Here is an 18,172-nt window from a genome sequence, read left to right as displayed (position 1 = left end):
TTATATGCTGCCTCAGCCGTTATATTTTCATACTGCTTTTTCTATATGGTAAGTTACATTGTTTGACAATATGTTCCCCTGATTTTATCGTTCACACCATGTAATATGTCCACACCAGGGGTGGACTGACCATTTGGAAACTCAGGCACTACCCGAGGGCCCGGGGTCAGTAGGGGGCCCCATGAGATGCCCCTGGTACCATTTTCATAGGCCTTTTTGAGTTTGGACAAGGACACAGGGGCCCCATGATCCCCTATTGCCCGGGGGCCTCATGAGTTGTCAGTCCGCCCCTGGTCCATGCTTGATGGATTTTCAAGTGTGGCCGCCTTCCACAGCTTTAATGGGATCTCCCATCCCAGCGGGAGCCCCGATCGAGCAGACGGCGCTTCCACCGGCTGATCACAGAGCCAAACAGATCGGATCGGCTTTGTTCGCCTCTATGATATAGCATCCTGGAAACGGTGACCTGACATCACTTACGGTTTACTCGGAAATAAACGGCGCCACTTATAAAAAAGAAAAGCATTTGATCACAGCGATCTTGGTAAGATCGAGCTGGCAGAGGAGGATATTGGGGTGTTATTGACCCCTGATCTCTCCATAAAGAGTACCTGTCACAGTCCTATTGCTGTCACTAGGGATGTTTACATTCCTTGTGACAGCAATAAAAGTGATAGAAAAAAAAATATTTAAAGCAACAATGTAAAAAAAAAAAACAATTGAAAAAAAAAATAGTGCCACCATCCACCCATGCTTGCGCACAAAGCGAACACGAGCATGGGTCCCACACTCACACAAACAGCGATTGTCCCACACATGAACATGAGATTATCGGCAGTAATTCTAGCACTAGAACTCCTCTGGTCACCTATGTGGTTAATGTACTCTACGCCCGGGTTCACATATGTGCGGTTCGGTATATCTCATGTGATTCGTACAGGAACCGCAACGCATTCCTATGCAAATCACATGCGATTTGTGCGCGGTGCGATTGGAGCTGTACATTTTCTATGACTCTAATCGCACTGCACCAAAAACATGCCGGACCCTTTTTTGGGTCCGCGCTAGAATCAGATCACATGGGTAATCACACCTATGCGATTCGATTCTGCACATCGCACTGCATTTTGCGGACCGTTTTCGGGGTGTTTTTAGCTTAACATACACACCTTCAGCGGTTCGCATGAACGAGGTGCAATTCTGATGCGATGCAGAATTCGCACTGAAAATGCTACAAATTCCACACCGCATCAGCGTGAACCCGAGCTTAATGTGTGTCTTACCAAGGCATGAAAATGGCTTTGGCCAGGTTGTCAATAAGAATCAAATGTTACAGGCTACATATAACTTTTTAGGATGTCATTTTATTTCTCTGCAAAGGTGAAACAGATATATGTGAGCTTTTTAAAAAAAAAAATTCTGTTGAGCCAGTCTTGTGATCCAGACAACTCTACCAGACACTACATCCAGGTCCACGACCTCTCTGCAGACTACTCTTGAATTAAGCAGAATAGGCGGGTCCAGGACCCACCCCAAGCTGCGATTGGACAGTAGAGAAGCAGGCACACAATGAAATTGTCATTCCTACACTCCTCCTGTAAGCAGGGGCGGACTAACAACTCATGGGGCCCCCGGGGATTGGGGATCATGGGGCCCCTGTGTCCTTGCCCAATCTCAAAAAAGCCTTTGAAAAAGGTACCAGGGGCATCTCATGGGGCCCCCTACTGACCCCCGGGCCCTCGGGCAGTGCCCGAGTTTCCAAATGGTCAGTCCGCCCCTGCCTGTAAGCATATTCATATCCTGTAATTGGGCTTTAATGAAATTCTCGGGGTGTTCTACAGAACAGAAGTCTGATATCGTCACTTCTCTGCATTTATCAGTATATCTAGATGACGTGTGTGTTTCTTTGTGCCACAGGCCATCATACACCCAGATACGAATGAGAAGATATTCATGCCTTTCCGAATGTCAGGTATGGCTGAATGATATTATTCTGTCTTTTCCAATCTGTACCGCACTTGACTCTCATGACATCTACAGGCCACTATTCTAATATAATATTATTCGATTTTATATTCTTCTATAATATATTACATACTGTATAGTATTGTTATAGTATTATTTTATATAATATTATATATTGTATTCTTGTTATATATATATAGAGAGAGTATTATTATATACTGTATAGTATTGTTCAGTATAGTATCATTTTACATACTGTATCATATATATATATTATTATTATTCTTTTTATATATAGTACCATTATATATAGTATTGTCTTGTTATACAGAATATTATTATTATTATTATTATTATTATACAGGATTTATGGCGCCAACAGTTTGCTCAGCGCTTTACAATATGACGGGAGACAATACAGCAACAATACAGTTCAATACAAGAGGGATAGGAGGGCCCTGATCCTGGGAGTTTACAATCTAAGAGGGAGGGGCTAGTGGTAGAAAAGGTAGTAACTGTGGGGGATGGACTGGTAGGAGGAGTAGAAGATCCCATTATTAGCTGAGGGCAGGATAGGCTTCCCTGAAGAGATAGGTTTTCAGAGATCGCCTAAAAGTGAGCAGAGTAGGCGATAGTCTGATAGATTGGGGTAGAGAGTTCCAGAGGATGGGGGAAGCTCTGGAGAAGTCCTGGAGACGAGCATGGGAGGAGGAGACAAGGGAGCTAGAGAGCAGGAGGTCGTGCGAGGAGCGGAGAGGACGGTTTGGGTGATATTTGGAGACAAGATTGGTGATGTAATTTGAGGCAGAGTTATAAATGGCTTTATATGTTATTGTTAATGTTTTGAATTTTATCCATTTGGACGATGGGAAGCCAGTGGAGGGATTGGCAGAGAGGGGTGGAGGCCAGTGGAGGGATTTGCAGAAAGGGGTGGAGGACACTGAATGGAGGCCAGTGGAGGGATTGGCAGAGAGGGGTGGAGGACACTGAGTGGAGGCCAGTGGAGGGATTGGCAGAGAGGGGTGGAGGCCAGTGGAGGGATTGGCAGAGAGGGGTGGAGGACACTGAGTGGAGGCCATTGAAGGGATTGGCAGAGAGGGGTGGAGGACACTGAGTGGAGGCCAGTGGAGGGATTGGCAGAGAGGGATGGCAGATACAGAATGGTTAGTAAGGTGGATGAGTCTGGCAGCAGCATTCATGATAGACTGAAGAGAGGATAGCCTGCGATGAGGTCGGCCAATGAGGAGGGAGTTACAATAGTCAAGGCGAGAGATAACCAGGGAGGGAATAAGTTGCTTAGTGGTTTCCGAGGTTAGGAACGGTCGTATCTTGGAGATGTTGCGGAGGTGAAGTCTACAAGATTTGGACAGGGATTGGATCTGGGACTGAAAGGACAGATGGGAGTCTAGGAGTACACCTAGTACCCTGGCATGAGGGGAGGGTCTGATGATTGTATTATTGATCTTGATGGAGGAGTCAGGGGAGGGGGCACGGGCTGGGGGGAATACTAAGAGCTCAGTTTTGGAAAGATTGAGTTTGAGGAAGTGGAGTGACACCCATGCCGATATGTCACTTAGTAGGTTAGCGATGTGAGAGGAGACTGAAGAGGTTATTATATACAGTATTATTATATACACCAATCCGCCAAAACTTTGACCTCTGACAGGTAACATGAATAATATTGATTATCTTGTTACAATGGCATATGGAAGTTGGTGGGGTAGATTAGGCATAAAGTAAACATGTTATCCCTGAAGTTGATGTGTTGAAAGCAGAAAAAAATGGTCATCACAGTTTGTTGTATATGGGGCTGTGTAGCCGCAGATCGGTCAGGGTGCCCATGCTGACCCGTGTCCACAGCAAAAATGCCTACAATAGGCAGGCGAGCATCAGAACTGGACCACGGAGCAATTGTAGAAGGTGATTTCATATAAAGTCACATCCACCCCTCCATTATTACTCCTGCTATGGCACAATGCAGTACCCCTTAAAACTGAAAAGACCCAAACAGTGATATCATTTCTTATCTACATGTCTACATAGACTCCCTCAAGAGTTGGTTCTGTCCAGCTCAGTGGATTGCTGTAGGAAAGTCCTGGATTCTTTCTTGGATACACAGAATATAACTGGATATAACATTTATAGGTAAAGTTGATCCAGAGAATTTCCGATTGCCTCTCGGGGGATCAGGAAGGAATTTTTCCCTGCAGGAGCAAATTGGATCATGCTTTGCTGGGATTTTTGCCTTCCTCTGGATCAACTGTGGGTGTAGGATTATAACTTTTTTTTTTTAATGGTTGAACTGGATGGACTTTTATCTTTTTTCAGCCAGAATAACTGTGTAACTCTGTAACATGTCACTGATTATCTCTTTTTTGATCATTTATTGTTTTTAGGTTATATTCCCTTTGGGACCCCCATAGTAAGTATTTTAACCTCTTACAATTTTTTTCTAATGTTGAGCTTTCTTTCAATTCGATCCAAAGAGAAAGCAGCCGAAGGCTCAATTCTCAAATGCCAATGGGGATGTTTGTGATTAGATGCAGGTGACCCAGCGATTTCCTCATAGCAATGTGACTGCACCTATGAAGTCATAGTCACCCCTCATGTGATAATGGTGTAAGTGTGTTGCTGGAGTTTTAAGTGGACCTGTCATGTAGTCAACACTTCCCTTGTCTGCATTATGACACAAACAAATACCATTTTCTTGTGCTGGATAAATAAAATCAGCTGAGCTTAAATTTAGGCAAAGGTCACATGGTCTCTGACTACCAGGAGCATGATTGCCATTTCATATACTTAGAGACTGCAGAGAGTCTGTGTTCATATACCGTAACTTGCAGAGGGATAAGATAAGTTGTGTGAAAAAAGTATATGCCCTCATCCTGATTTTTTTTTTTTCTTCAAATGTGTCACACTTAAATGATTCAGATCAAATTTTCGAACAGATTTTAATATTACACAAAGATAACCTGAGTAAATAAAAAAGCAGTTTTTAATTGATGATTCAATTTATTAAGGGACAAAAGCTGTCCAAACTGGCCTGGCCCTATGTGAAAATAAGTAATTACCTCCCTTAGCTAACTCATGAATGAACTGCGATTAACCACATTTTTTGAAAAGCTGAGTTAAATTTCGCTTGCCATACCCAAGTCTGATAACTGCCAGACCTGTTGAGTCAAGAAATTACTTAAATATAAGCTGTTTGACAAAGTGAAGCACGCTAAAATATCTCAAAAAGCAACACATCATGCCACAATTTAAAGAAATTCAAGAACAGAAACAAAGTAAATTACATATATCAGTCTGGAAAGGGTTACAAAGTCATTTCTGTGGGACTCCAGCGAACCATGGTGAGAGCCATTATCCACAAATAGAGCCTTCCCAGGAGTGGCTGGCCTACAAAAGTACTCCCAAGAACACAACAATGACTCATCCAGGAGGTCATAAAAGAACCCAGAACAACATCTAAAGATCTGCAGGGCTCATTTGTCTCAGTTAAGGTCCATGATTCAAAAATAAGAAAGAGACTGGGCAAAAATGGCATCCATGGGAGAGTTCCAAGGTGAAAGCCACTGCTGACCAAAAAGAACACAAAGGCTCGTTTCTCATTTGCCAAAAAAATCTTGATTATCCCCAAGAGTCTAAGAGTTTTAGGCAAATATTCTGTGGATTTATGAGACAAAAGTTGAACGTTTTGGAAGGTGTGTGTACCCATTACACAGCATTTCATAAGAAGAACATCATACCAACAGTCAAACATGGTGGTGGTAGTGTGATGGTCTGGGGGTGCTTTGCAGCATCAGGACCTGGACGACTTGCCATAATTAATGGAACCAAGAATTTTACACTCTACCAGAAAATCGTGAAGGCCATCAGTTTGTGACCTCAAGCTCAAGCATACTTGGGTTATGCAGCAGGGGATTCAGGGGCAATTACTTTTTCACATAGGGCCAGGTAGGTTTGTACAGCTTTTTTTCCCTCTTAATAAATGAAATCATCAATTGAAAACTGCATTTTGTTTTTACTTTGTTATCTTTGTGTAATGTTAAAATTTGTTTGATGATCTGAGTCAAATTTAAGTGTGACAAAAATGCAAAAAAAAATCAGGAAGGGGAGGCAAATACCTTTTCACAGCACTGTACGATACAACCGTTGTGCCATCACTACTTAGAAAAAAATACAAAGTATTCACAGAAGGCAGGTTTTGGAAGGAAAACTTTCCTAAAAGAAACACGAGAGCTGAAAAACATTTTTGTTTTCTACCATGGGCTATATTGGGATGTGCTTTAGAGGTGAATGGTCCTATCACCCTTAGAAGCTAGTGCTCTGTGTCCCCGTTGAGTGGACCCATAGGGCTATATTGACCTAAACCATCCTTTCTCAACCAGGGTGCCCAGGCACCCTGGGGTGCCTTGAGGATCCTTCAGGGGTGCCTTGGCAAAATGTCTAAAAATTGTCCAAACCTTGTATACAAGCCAGCAGGTAGAACAAGCCTGTCTGTTAGTTACACAAAGCCACAGGTTTCATTGTGCACCATTATGACCTTCTAGCCGCCGGCGTCCTGACAATCCATGACATCATCAGTTGATAAGGAGGATGTCAGCTGCCTGCACAGCATCCTAGTTTGATCCTCCCCTGCCCCTCTCCATCAGTGCTGGGGTCACATCAGTTCAGTGATGGAGAAAAATTGAGGGAGAAGAGAAACATGGGAATACTAGTCAGTATCGGTGTGCAAACGTGTATTTGATTTGGAAGAATAAATCACCTACACGTGTGGATGTTGCTGCGTTATATAAAACTATTAGAATCATTTTTCATATTTTAGAATGGGGTGCCTCAAGACTGTCCATCATTTTAAAGGATGCCTTGACTGAAAAAAGGTTGAGAAACACTGGCCTAAACCAGGAGTCTCCAAACTTTGTAGACAAAGGGCCAGCCCTTACTGTCCTTCAGAATTTAGGGGGGCTGGGCTGTGGAGGAATTGTGCCCCATTGTTGATGTCAGTGGATGGAATAGTGCCCCAAGGCCAGATAAAGGCAAGCAAAGGGCTGCATCTGGCCCTCGGGTCGCAGTTTGCAGACTCCTGGTTGAAACCTTGCAGTTGCCAAAGTAAAAACATAACATACAGTATATATGTATAGCCACTAAGGGTACATGCCTCTTCAGTGGGGAATCTTTAGCTGACATCTGTGGTTGGCCCTCTGTCTGCCCGGGAAGGTCAGGCTTTTAGGGTGGCTTTGGTTATGGTATATACTGTACACGGCACTACGAAATTGTTAAAGACTTAATCGTTCCACCCTATGAAAGTGAATTACATTTTCTAAACATGTTGGAAAGGAGATGCCTGTAATGGAACCGACCCAGACAGTGCTTGAGTACGTTCGTTAGAATACCGCTTCCCTGTCTGAACACTGACAACAGACACCACAGCCGACCATACAAGACTAGACAACACCAGTCTGTCTGAACATGGTACTCTTCATTTGAACACAGATACAAGATATATACATTCAGGGGACAATCCCCTCTCCCTGCATAATGACGCAGGGCGGGGCAATCTACATTTAGTAACAAGAGACACACAGGTATTCAAACTTCGCAGCAGATAGTCCCATCAGGAGGGAGGGTTGCTGGAGACACCCCCCACTAAGCTAATACACATAAACACATACATCCCATAATAGTTTGCTCCCAAGCCAGACAAATAATAGAACAATGGGATGCAGCCACATAACATTAAACAATCAACAACCCCACCCCACCTATCTCCTAAACATGTCTACACAGTCCAAGACAAAGCCCACACAGTATTAGGACAGATCACCCTGTACCCCTAACAGGCACAGGGTGATTTACACATAAGAGGGATTTGGGGAGCTGAGACAGGGGTCTCCCCACCTCTCCAAAGTGAGCTGTGTTCCATGGGCCCCCCACCCAAAGTGACTCCCATCACAATGCCAGTCTACTATTGTCTACAATTATGTTGTAGACAGATTGACTCTATGGCGTTGATAAGGAAATACAAAATGAGTACATTGTTGGCAAAGGGGGCAAGGCATATCATATGAGATGAATTTGAACATGTAAAGGCAATGATGATATATTAGCCTGGAACCTTTTAATGTTTTGTTTCGATATTTTATACATTGAATAATAAAAAGGAATTTTTTATAAATACATTTTTCCCCTAGTGGTACCTGTAAAGTCCAAATGTAAATTGGGATTTAGTTGAGTATTCCAATGTATGGCCCATTTAAAGCGGTAATAACCCAAAAATGTAATATAGTGCAGTTTACTAATCATTAGATGTGCTGGCTGCTTTAGTTACACACCACCTGTATTAGAGCGCCCCCCCACTCTGGATGAAAGAGCACAGGGGGTCCCTTCGGACAGCAGCATTGTCAGTCTCTGGGGATGGGAGTGTTAGATGTACTAGCAGATTTAAATACAAACTCCAGCTAACACTTTTTAGGCTGCTAGAGCAAGCAGCTTTGTTCCTCTTGGGATAAAGGTTTTACATGAATAAATAAAAGCTGATCATTGTAAGCACCCCTGTCAGTGTTAAATGGTTTGTCTCATCTTTGTAAATGCTACAATTTGCAAGAAAGCTTGTTCTTTTGAAAAACAAGACTTTCTGGCTGAATAACTAGAGTCTGCTATTTATTTATTTCAGGTACTTATATAGCGCCGTCAATTTACGCAGCACTTTACATATATATTGTACATTCACATCAGTCCCTAACCCTCAAGGGGTGTACAATCTAAGGTCCCTAACTCACATTCATGCATACATATACTAGGGACAATTTAGAGAGGAGATAATTCACCTACCAGCATGTCTTTGGAGTGTGGGAGGAAACCGGAGTACCCGGAGGAAACCCACGCAGTCACAGGGAGAACATGCAAACTCCAGGCAGGTGGTGCCGGGGTTGGGATTCGAACCAGTGACCCTATTACTGCCAGGCGGAAGTACTAACCATTTAGCCACTGTGCTGCCCTGTTAGTTTCCCTAAATACATTTAATCAGCATTGGTGGCTTTTTAAGGGGGGGGGGGGCACTTAAACTACTGTGCTCTGCAAACAATGTTTTTTTGTTTTTCTGTTATCATAGCAGAGAAGGATAGCCTGGAAAAATGTGAAAAGGAGGCAAGTACTCCACCTACTGGTCCACAATGAGAACACAATTTTTTATGCAGTAGTTCATATTTATCTGACTTAAAAATATTTTTTTCATTTAATTTTTTTAGTCTGGAGCTTGACAAATAAAAACATATTCAAAACTTCCCTACACCCCCTTTTAAGGTACAGTATTTATAGCTCTTTGACAGATCTGGATGACATTTGGCAGTCTGTAAGTTAGTGCTCATTTCCTGGAGGGATCTGTCTCCATGGACAGTTTTATGGCTGCTGAAGACAAGCGGCCTCATTAGTCTCAGGCTTCCCTTTGAACTGCTTTGCGTTAAGGAAATGACATTCCAGCAGCACAAGAAGTTGAACACGGGCTGAGGCTGTAAACACATTACGGCCTGGCTGGCCTATAAGACGGGTCAGCTTTGCCCCAGGGCCCAGGATGCCGAGAGATGGCAGTACAGCTGTGTGCCTCCTGGGCACAACCTGACCCTCTTTAACCAAGTCCCATCATCACTCTTCTGCCAGATAATGTCCTCCCCGCAGCTCACTTCTATTGCCGCGGTTTTCAAAGGGTGTCGAAGCCTGGAGGTCACTTAGTAAGATGACTCAGAGCTGAAAGAAAACCTTCACTTTGCCTTCTAACCTCCTGTCTAATGAAGACCGCTTTCCTCCTAAGTATGATGTATTAATGGACAGGTAGAAACACTTCTCGCTCTCCCTTAATGCTCTTTAAACTGCCCTGTCAACAAGGCTCGTCATTCATACAGTTCACCTCTAATTAGTCCTTACATCGCTCCCAGATATGTACGTCCCAACCTGCCAAGATAGGGGTGCCTTTTAAACCGCCCTGTCTTTTTGCGGGGGAGCATCTTGAGCCATAATTGTTGACCAGAAATATATTTAATAATTATAATAAAGGCCTTATTCACATGGGTATCCATGTCGGTACGGGGCCCGGAATGCACACCATCTGTGTTCGGGCACCCAAATTGGGAGCAGCCACTGGATCCCCATTGACATGAATAGGACGGCCTGCATGGGGATGCATGGAACACCTGTGCATCCCCATGCGGGTAAACGCGGCTGTCACGGTGTAAGGTCAGGTTCAGAGACCAGTTGCTATAGCAGTAAAAGGCTTACCTGGAACCAGCAGGATAGGTACACCAGCGGATCCCCCTGGGAATGACGCAGGCTCACCTGAGGTGCGGGGTCTAAGTATTAACCGGTATTCACCAGAGCTCCTAATGGTGGAGATGGATTGGGCTGCGTGTTAATACCAGGTCGCAGATCTCAGGATCACCCCACCAGGGAATGAGCAGACTGGGAACCAATAGCGGATCAACAGGTTAGGGATCAGACGAAAGCAGAGTCGGTCACAAGCCAAGGGTTGGTCACAAATGGTAGCAGATCAATCGTAGTACGTTAGGATGAGACGAAATCGTGGTCAGGAACAAGCCAAAGATCAGTAGCGGAGGTGTAGACAGCAGCAGGAACAGTAGCGGGATATTGGCTGGAAAGGCACAATAATCTGGCAAGGAGGAAGTCCAAGGACATGGCTTATATAGGAAGTTCATGGGAGGAGCAAGGAGTTCAAGGTTCAAGAGCAAACAAGGCACAAGGCAGGATTATCCAATAGAAGAGGCAGAGTGTTGTCCAGCATCCTAGGTAGCTCAGTGAGAAGAGTTACTGCCTGACACAGTAGAAGTCCCAGGTTCAAGTCCAGGCCCTGACAGCGGCCCTCTCAAGAGCATACTCTTAAAGTGGTTCCAAAGTCTGAAGGTTTATTACCTTCTTGCATTCTATGCATGAAGGTAAAAAGCCTTCTGTGTGAAGCTCCCCCAAGCCCCCCTAATACTCACCTGAGCCTCCTCTCGATTCAGTGATGTGTACGAGAGCCTCGGCTATCCCGGGTCTCTCTCTCCTTATTGGCTGAGACACAGAAGCAGGAGCCATTGGCTCCCACTTGTGTCAATTACAGCCAGTGAGCCAATGAGGAGAGAGCCAGGAATGGGGCCAAGCTGCGGTTCTGTGTGTATTATAGATGCATAGTGCGGAGCTCGAGAGCGAGCACACCCCAGTGCCCCCATAACAAACGGCTTGCTATTGGGGGCACTGGACAAGGAGGAGGAGCCAGTAGTGCCAGTAGGGGACCCGAGAAGAAGAGGACCTGGGCTGCATTGTGCAAAATTATTATGCAGAGCATTCAAGTATAACATATTATTTTTGTTGTTTTTTTTTTTTTTTTTTTTTTTTTAAAAAGGAGCCTTTGGAATCTCTTTAAGTACACTCATGAGAACAAGGCCTTAGGTCTTGATTACACTTAGCCAAAAGAGCACAAAAAATAGGTATATAAGGCATGGTTTTACTCCTGGCCTTTCAAATGTCTACCTTTTGAGTGAAATTTCACTCAAAAAGTGAAGTACTGCTATTCGCTCCCTCCCCCCAGCCTGTAACAGAGTTTAAGTTTTTTTGGGAGGAGAGTGAGGGCTGATCCCACTTTTGCAGTTCTTGCCTAGGCAACGATGTTGCCCCTTGCTTTGTCCCTTCCCGCAGCATCTTGGGACACATCACATGTCCTGGGAAGCTCCAGGACAATTTTAAGAGCTCTGCACGAGCTTGTGAATGTGCAGTTGGGAGCTAGCTGTGGTTGCTTAGGAAGCCACAGCTGGAACCAAGATGGTGGCACCAGCGGTAAGAACTGGCTTTGGGAAGACAGCATTGGACTCCAGGTACTGGTAAGTACCTGATTTTTAACAGCTACAGTATTTATAGAAAAAAGATTACAAGCAGGGTTGGACTGACAACTCATGGGGCCCCCGCCCGGGCAATAGGGGATCATGGGGCCCCTGTGTCCTTCCCAAACTCAAAAAAGCCTATGAAAAAGGTACCAGGGGCATCTCATGGGGCCCCCTACTGACCCCGGGCCCTCGGGCAGTGCCCAATTTTCTAAATGGTCAGTCCGCCCCTGATTACAAGATTAACCTAAAATAGCGGTCATGGAGGAGGTGCACATGCCGTGCCAAAATGTATACCGTCTGTTACGTGTGGTAGTCACTACCATCACCAAATGTGACCAATTCAAGTCAAAGGGGCTGCACCTCTGCTGTGCTGCGGGCTTTCAAAAACTGGCATGCAAGACGCAAATATCCCTTCTCAGCCATCTGTCGAATTCCATCTGAAATTGATTCACTATGGATAACATATCAGAGGGGCGATAATAGTGGCAAGTGTAAAGGAGCCTTTAGGGGCATAATTAGAAAGCAATGAATGTGACTTTCACCAAATATTTACTGGTGGTAAATCAAGCACGGTCATACACTTATGTGTATACAGTCTGTATAAATCCTCAGTTTTCATTAAAATAACACCAGGTGATACTCCCATTAAGGTTCTTATTAAAGCATCTCTGTTTTGGGTTGATATCCCTATGACAAAAGTGGCGCACAGAGGGTGCAAAGAAGGATGGGAAAAAAAGTAAAAAACATTTTCTTGCAAAAGAAAACTTGGCAATTGTCTATAATACACCGTGCTTTAAATCAAGTTAGGGTTTAGAGCTACTTTAACTTTTAACTTACTCTGTCTCCAACAGTCACCCATCGCTTAGACTACAGCTGGGCTTTAGAGGACTAACAGCCATTACCAAGGCAAAGGAACCACTTCTCCTAATTGAGTTGCTGGGTTGAAGCACTGCAGAATGTCTCTCACTAGTGGGGAAGCAGTGAGAGGGCTTCATCATACTACTCCAAATATTGAGGGAGCTACTCCAAGGGAATAGGCCAGTAGAGTTTTAGTTAGGGTGTCTTCTCCTGAGATATGAGATCCTCATTGTTTCCAGGTTCTCGCATGAAGGCTTAGGACCTCATCCTCATGTAGGCACCAGAGGCATAGTGTAAAGGAAGTATATTTTTACTTTTTTTCCCTAGCGGTTTTACAGAGGGGCATTCATAAATGAGCAGGCTAAGCATGCAAACATAATGCAAGGTCCACTTCAAAGTGTATTGTGAGGCACTGGCTGGTAGCATTATTTATGGCGTATACATGTCACCTAGGTTTTTCACCTCCACAAGGGAATAGGCCAGTAGAGTTTTAGCTGGGGTGTCTTCTCCTGAGATATGAGATCCTCATTGTTTCCAGGTTCTCGCCAGAAGGCTTAGGACCTCATCCTCATGTAGGCACCACAGGCATAGTGTAAAGGAAGTATATTTTTACTTTTTTTTTCCCCTAGCGTTTGTACAGAGGAGCATTCATAAATGAGCAGGCTAAGCATGCAAACATGATGCAAGGTCCATTTCAAAGTGTGAGGCACTGGCTGGTAGCATTATTTATGGCGTATACATGTCACCTAGGTTTTTCACCTCCACAAGGTAAGGTGCTCCTGGGTTTGTGTCTGCTATGGAGGAAACAAACTTTGTTGTTTTCTCAAATCCAAGTAACTGAGTCCTGGAGCCTGGAGATTATGTAAAGCTTTGGTTGAGATAATGTCTGCAGTCCTAGGTCCACATCTCACCTGTTACAAAAGAAACAGACTTTGTATACTTACATCTTAAGTTCTATTCTGGGTCCTGGAGCTTGGAGGCTTTGTAGAGCTTTTGGTGGGATAAAGCCTCTTTATCCCACTAGGTCCATATCTTCTCTGTTGTGGAGGAAACACACGTTGATGTTTCCTTGCAACCTAGTAAGTTCTTACCTGAGTCCTGGAGCTTGGAGGCTATGTAAAGCTTTTGGTAGAATAAAGCCTCCACTTCTCAGTCCACAGTTTGCCTGTTATAGAGGAAACACACTTTGATATTTTCTCACATCCGAAGTTCTCTCTGGTTCTGGCTTTTAGCATCCGTGATATTGTCATAGCTACTAAGGCAGTTTAGCAGTATCCAGCCACTGGTAGGAGGTATCAATGAGGCGCCCAGTGTCACATTCTTTGTCTGTCCTGAGTGCCTCTGTGAACTACTAAGTCTCACATGGCTTTAGTACATTCGTGATGGCGGCAGATGACATTGTGATTGGGGACAACATTGTAGACAGGATGTCATTTGCATAACAGTCAGTCAAGTCATCTAAATGTGGATAGGGAAATAGACAGGGAATGTGATGAACGATCAGTCAACCAATGCAGCATGGATGGGACAGGACAGACCAGTAGTCTGAGCAGCCCGGAACTACCCACTTCAAACAGCGGTGGCGCAATTATGCTGGGGACGCCATTGGGTCCACCCACTGTAAGTTAAGTCATGCAAGCTTAGATGGGTGAAACAGACATGGAGCATAATGAGCAGTCAGTCAACTGATTCAGTATGGATGGGACGAGATAGACCAGGGGGTCAATTCTTGGCCCTTTGGCTAAGATCTACTGTAGTATCTGTTCTTATCAGTGTCCAGTAGGGGTGTTCCGCCGTCATTCTTGCCTTTAGGCAAGGATGGCTGGCTGTATAGTACCCCTGCTGGTATGATGGGGCTCCAAAGGTCAGTACTGGCTGGAAGAGAAACCGAGGTGCGCACAGCTTGTTGGGGCCCAAGAGTAATTTCCCTGGGAAAACTGGAGGGGGCCAGTCCCTCCTGATTCGAACGGGTCTACTTTGTTTGGCCAGGGATCGAGGAGGCAGAGAGTCCGTGGAGCAATGCCCCATGGGAGTGGTTGCCTCAGGGGTGCTCCTAGTAGCACATGGGGATGGAATCCCACGTGTGAAAAGTGCACATGGTCACTGTTCCAAACACTTTTTCTGAACTGCGCCTTTTAGGGCTAGGCCTTTTGGCTAAGTCCAAGGCAAGTTTTTTGCTATGGGCCTCAGGGCCTAGCCAGTGCACAATTAAACGGCCACTTATTTGTTTATTTTTCCTCACTGTTCGTCACCTTTCACTTTTGTGTGTTTTTTTTCTATCACTTGGATGGAGGGTGTGGATCCTCGGGCCTGCCCTGAAGTCTAGAGGAGGATGTGTTCCTTCCTCCCCTGTTTCTGGGGGTCTCTCTTCGAGAGAGCTTCCTGACCTAATACTTGGTGGTTGGTTTTGGCTAGCCACAAGGAAAGGAGTCCACCAGGCCTTTTGGCTAGGTGGACCATATTGGAAAGCCTTTGTCTCTGTCAGGAGCCTTGCACCTTGGGGGATGAGAGTAGAAGTCCTACCCCTTTGGGTGGTGGACAAATGTACACCCTTAAGTGCACTTTTTGTGTTTGTGTTTTGCGCTTGCATGTTTTTTGTTCACTTATGGGTTTTAGTTTTTTTGCACCTCCTCGGACAAAAAAAAAAAGTGGGTCTTTAGCAGACCTGTCAGTGAGCAGGTTGTGTATAGTTTGTGGCTTTCCAAAACTGGTCCCTTTTTTAGCCACCGGACAGATATGTTGTAGATGTTAATGTTGGGGTTGATTTGTGTAGCGCATGGTCAAAGTGAATTTTCACATCCCAGCAAAAACCTAGCCCTGTGCAAAGATCCTTCTGTTGGAGCATCTTTCTGAACGGTGCAAGTCCCTATTTGCAGGATATTTAATATCCAAAAGCATATTTGACTCTTCAGCTTTTGATAGTCCATTACATTTGGTGAGTGCAGTATATGATGGTTGTCACGGATGGTGTTAATACACTGAAGTTTCTTCTGCACATGGCACGTCATTATTTATTTGGAGCACATTGGATATAGGATATTTCTATTTTATATATTTTTTTTTTGGATTGGAACTTTTTATTATTGTTTTTTCACTTTTGATTTGGACATTATTATTTTATATATTTTATTTGTTTATATTTATATAATTTTTTGCGCTGTTTTTTTAAATTAAAAAAGGGGGTAAATTCACTAAAGGTTACCGCATGAGATAACACGGGAAAGCTGGAAACCCGCTGATAGCTGATGAGTGATCTGTTGTTAAAGGCTGGGTGGCCGGCTTCCTTAACAACCAGCTAATGTGCGATTAAATTACTGCATGAAAATATGCGTTTAATTACCGCAGTAATGATATTTTACCGCATGAGTTATTTACCGTAAAATTCTTAGTGAATTGCACATTTGTAAAAGATTTACCACATGCATTATTTTGCCGCATTTATTCAGTCGTTATTTACCTCTTCGTGAATTGACTCCCAGGAGTCTAAGCAGCCTGGGTCCAAAAAATGCAAACAGAGGCAACAGAATTCCATAATGGACAGACAAGTGAGTCAAGTCATGCAAGCGTGGATGGGCAGAACAGACCGGTAGCCTGGGCAGCCCAGTACCACCCATCATAAACAGTAGCAAAGTAATTATGTCAGGATGGCATTCTGGACAGGAGGTCATTTGCATGACTGTGTCATGTCATGCAGGCCTAGAGTGGTGGAGCAAATAGCAAGTGTAATGAGCAGCTGCTCAACTGATGTAGCATAGATGGGATAGACGGGTAGTCTGGGCAGCCCAGTACCACCCACCGCAAACAGCAGCAATAGAATTGTGTCTGGATGGCATTCTGGACAGGTGGTCAATTTGCATGACTGGCAAGTCATGCAAGCTTGGGTTGGTGGAGCAGATTGGAAGTCTGATTAGCGGTTGGTCAACTGATGCAGTATGGATGGGATAGGACAGACCGGTAGGCTAGGCAGCCTGGTACCACACACCGCAAACAGCAACAATCTAATTTTGCCAGGATGGAATTCTGGACAGGAGGTTATATGCATGAATGCGTCAAGTCATGCAGGCCTGGATTGATGGAGCAGATAGCAAGTGTAAAGGAAGTGAAATGAGCAGTCGTTCAACTGATGTAGCATAGATGGGATAGACGGGTAGTCTGGGCAGCCCAGTACCACCCACCACAAACAGCAGCAACGGAATAATGTCAGGATGGCATTCTGGACAGGTGGTCATTTGCATGAATGTCACGTCATGCAAGCTTGGGTTTGTGGAGCAGATAGTTGTCAAGGTCCTACCTTTTCCCTGAGGTTATGTTACTCCATGTGCTGGCGTCCATCTTGGATTCTGCTGTGCATGATGGGAATCCTTTTTATGCCTTCAGGTCTCTGAGGTCCACCCCCCAGAGGGGCCTGGCTGATGACATATAAGCCTGTGGCCCACACATGCTCTTTGCACTTGTGTCTTGTGTCTTGGTGTTACTATTACTCTGTTCTGACTCTCGTGACTCTCCTGGTATTCTGATTCGACTTGTGACTTGACTATTCTTTGTATTCTCCTTTGATCTGACCCTCTGTTGCTGAACCCGGCTTGTGACCTGTGATTCTCGTCTGCTGTCCTGTACTGTTTTGTCCTGTTGTTGTTGACCCCGGCTTGTCTGACTACTCTTTTGTTTCTTCCACCAGCTACACGCCATTGGCGGCGGCCATTACTGCAGCTGAGGTGTCTCGGGGGCCGCGACCTGGTTCCTGGCTGCGTCAAGTCCATCCCCACCATCAGGGGCCCTGGTGAAGGGCAGCCTGGGACTTAGACTCCGCGCCCTGAGGGACTTCAGTCTGTGGGTGGTGGTTGTCGTCAGCCAGTGCGTTACATTGTTAGGCCTGCCTGTCCGTTCCTCGGCTCCTGCCCTGACATTACACAAGTGCCATGAACCCTGACGGTGCAGGCACGCCTTCGCTCCCAACGCTAGTCGCCAGACTCGATCAGCAGGATCACCTGTTGGATCAGTTCGCTCAGGCGTTGCAAACTCTGCTTGCACGCACTGCACACCTTGCTCCTGGTGCTATTAGGCCGGTAGTCACTCCGGTGGTCTCTCCCGCTGCTTCTCCGCCTATTGCGTCCACCACCTCGGTGGCTGCATCAGTGGCACCCAGAGGTATGACTGGCTCTGCCCCTCTTCCACAGCGCTTTGGGGGTGAGCCGAGTCAGTGTCGTGGGTTCCTCAACCAGGTGGGTATTTATTTTGAATTAATACCCCACGCCTTCCCGTCTGAGAGGTCAAAGGTTGGGTTCCTAATTTCACTACTCTCAGACAAGGCCTTGGCCTGGGCAAATCCCTTATGGGAGAGGAACGACCCGGTGATTCAAGATTTTTCTGGTTTTGTCGATGCCTTCCGTAGGGTATTCGATGTACCGGCTCGTTCCGCCTCGGCGGCCAAGCTGCTCATGACCATGCATCAGGGTTCACGGACCGTGGCCGAGTAC

At 45.1% G+C, this 18,172-nt stretch overlaps 1 protein-coding gene across 1 annotated transcript in view; it reads left to right on the top strand.

Annotated features, from left to right (window-relative positions):
- The window catches only part of SFXN5 (sideroflexin 5), a 444,072-nt gene that overhangs the window by 151,951 nt on the left and 273,949 nt on the right, over positions 1–18,172 (top strand). The window contains exons 5-6 of the mRNA XM_089661198.1: positions 1,918–1,972; positions 4,362–4,387. Of these exons, the coding sequence (XP_089517324.1) occupies positions 1,918–1,972; positions 4,362–4,387 (81 nt within the window). The remainder of the gene's footprint in view (positions 1–1,917; positions 1,973–4,361; positions 4,388–18,172) is intronic.

Source organism: Staurois parvus, unplaced genomic scaffold, assembly GCF_062004578.1.
Source record: "Staurois parvus isolate SC_StPar_1 unplaced genomic scaffold, SC_StPar_1.0 ptg001325l, whole genome shotgun sequence".
Lineage (NCBI taxonomy): Eukaryota > Metazoa > Chordata > Amphibia > Anura > Ranidae > Staurois > Staurois parvus.
This window is presented reverse-complemented; position numbering and strand designations above follow the sequence as displayed.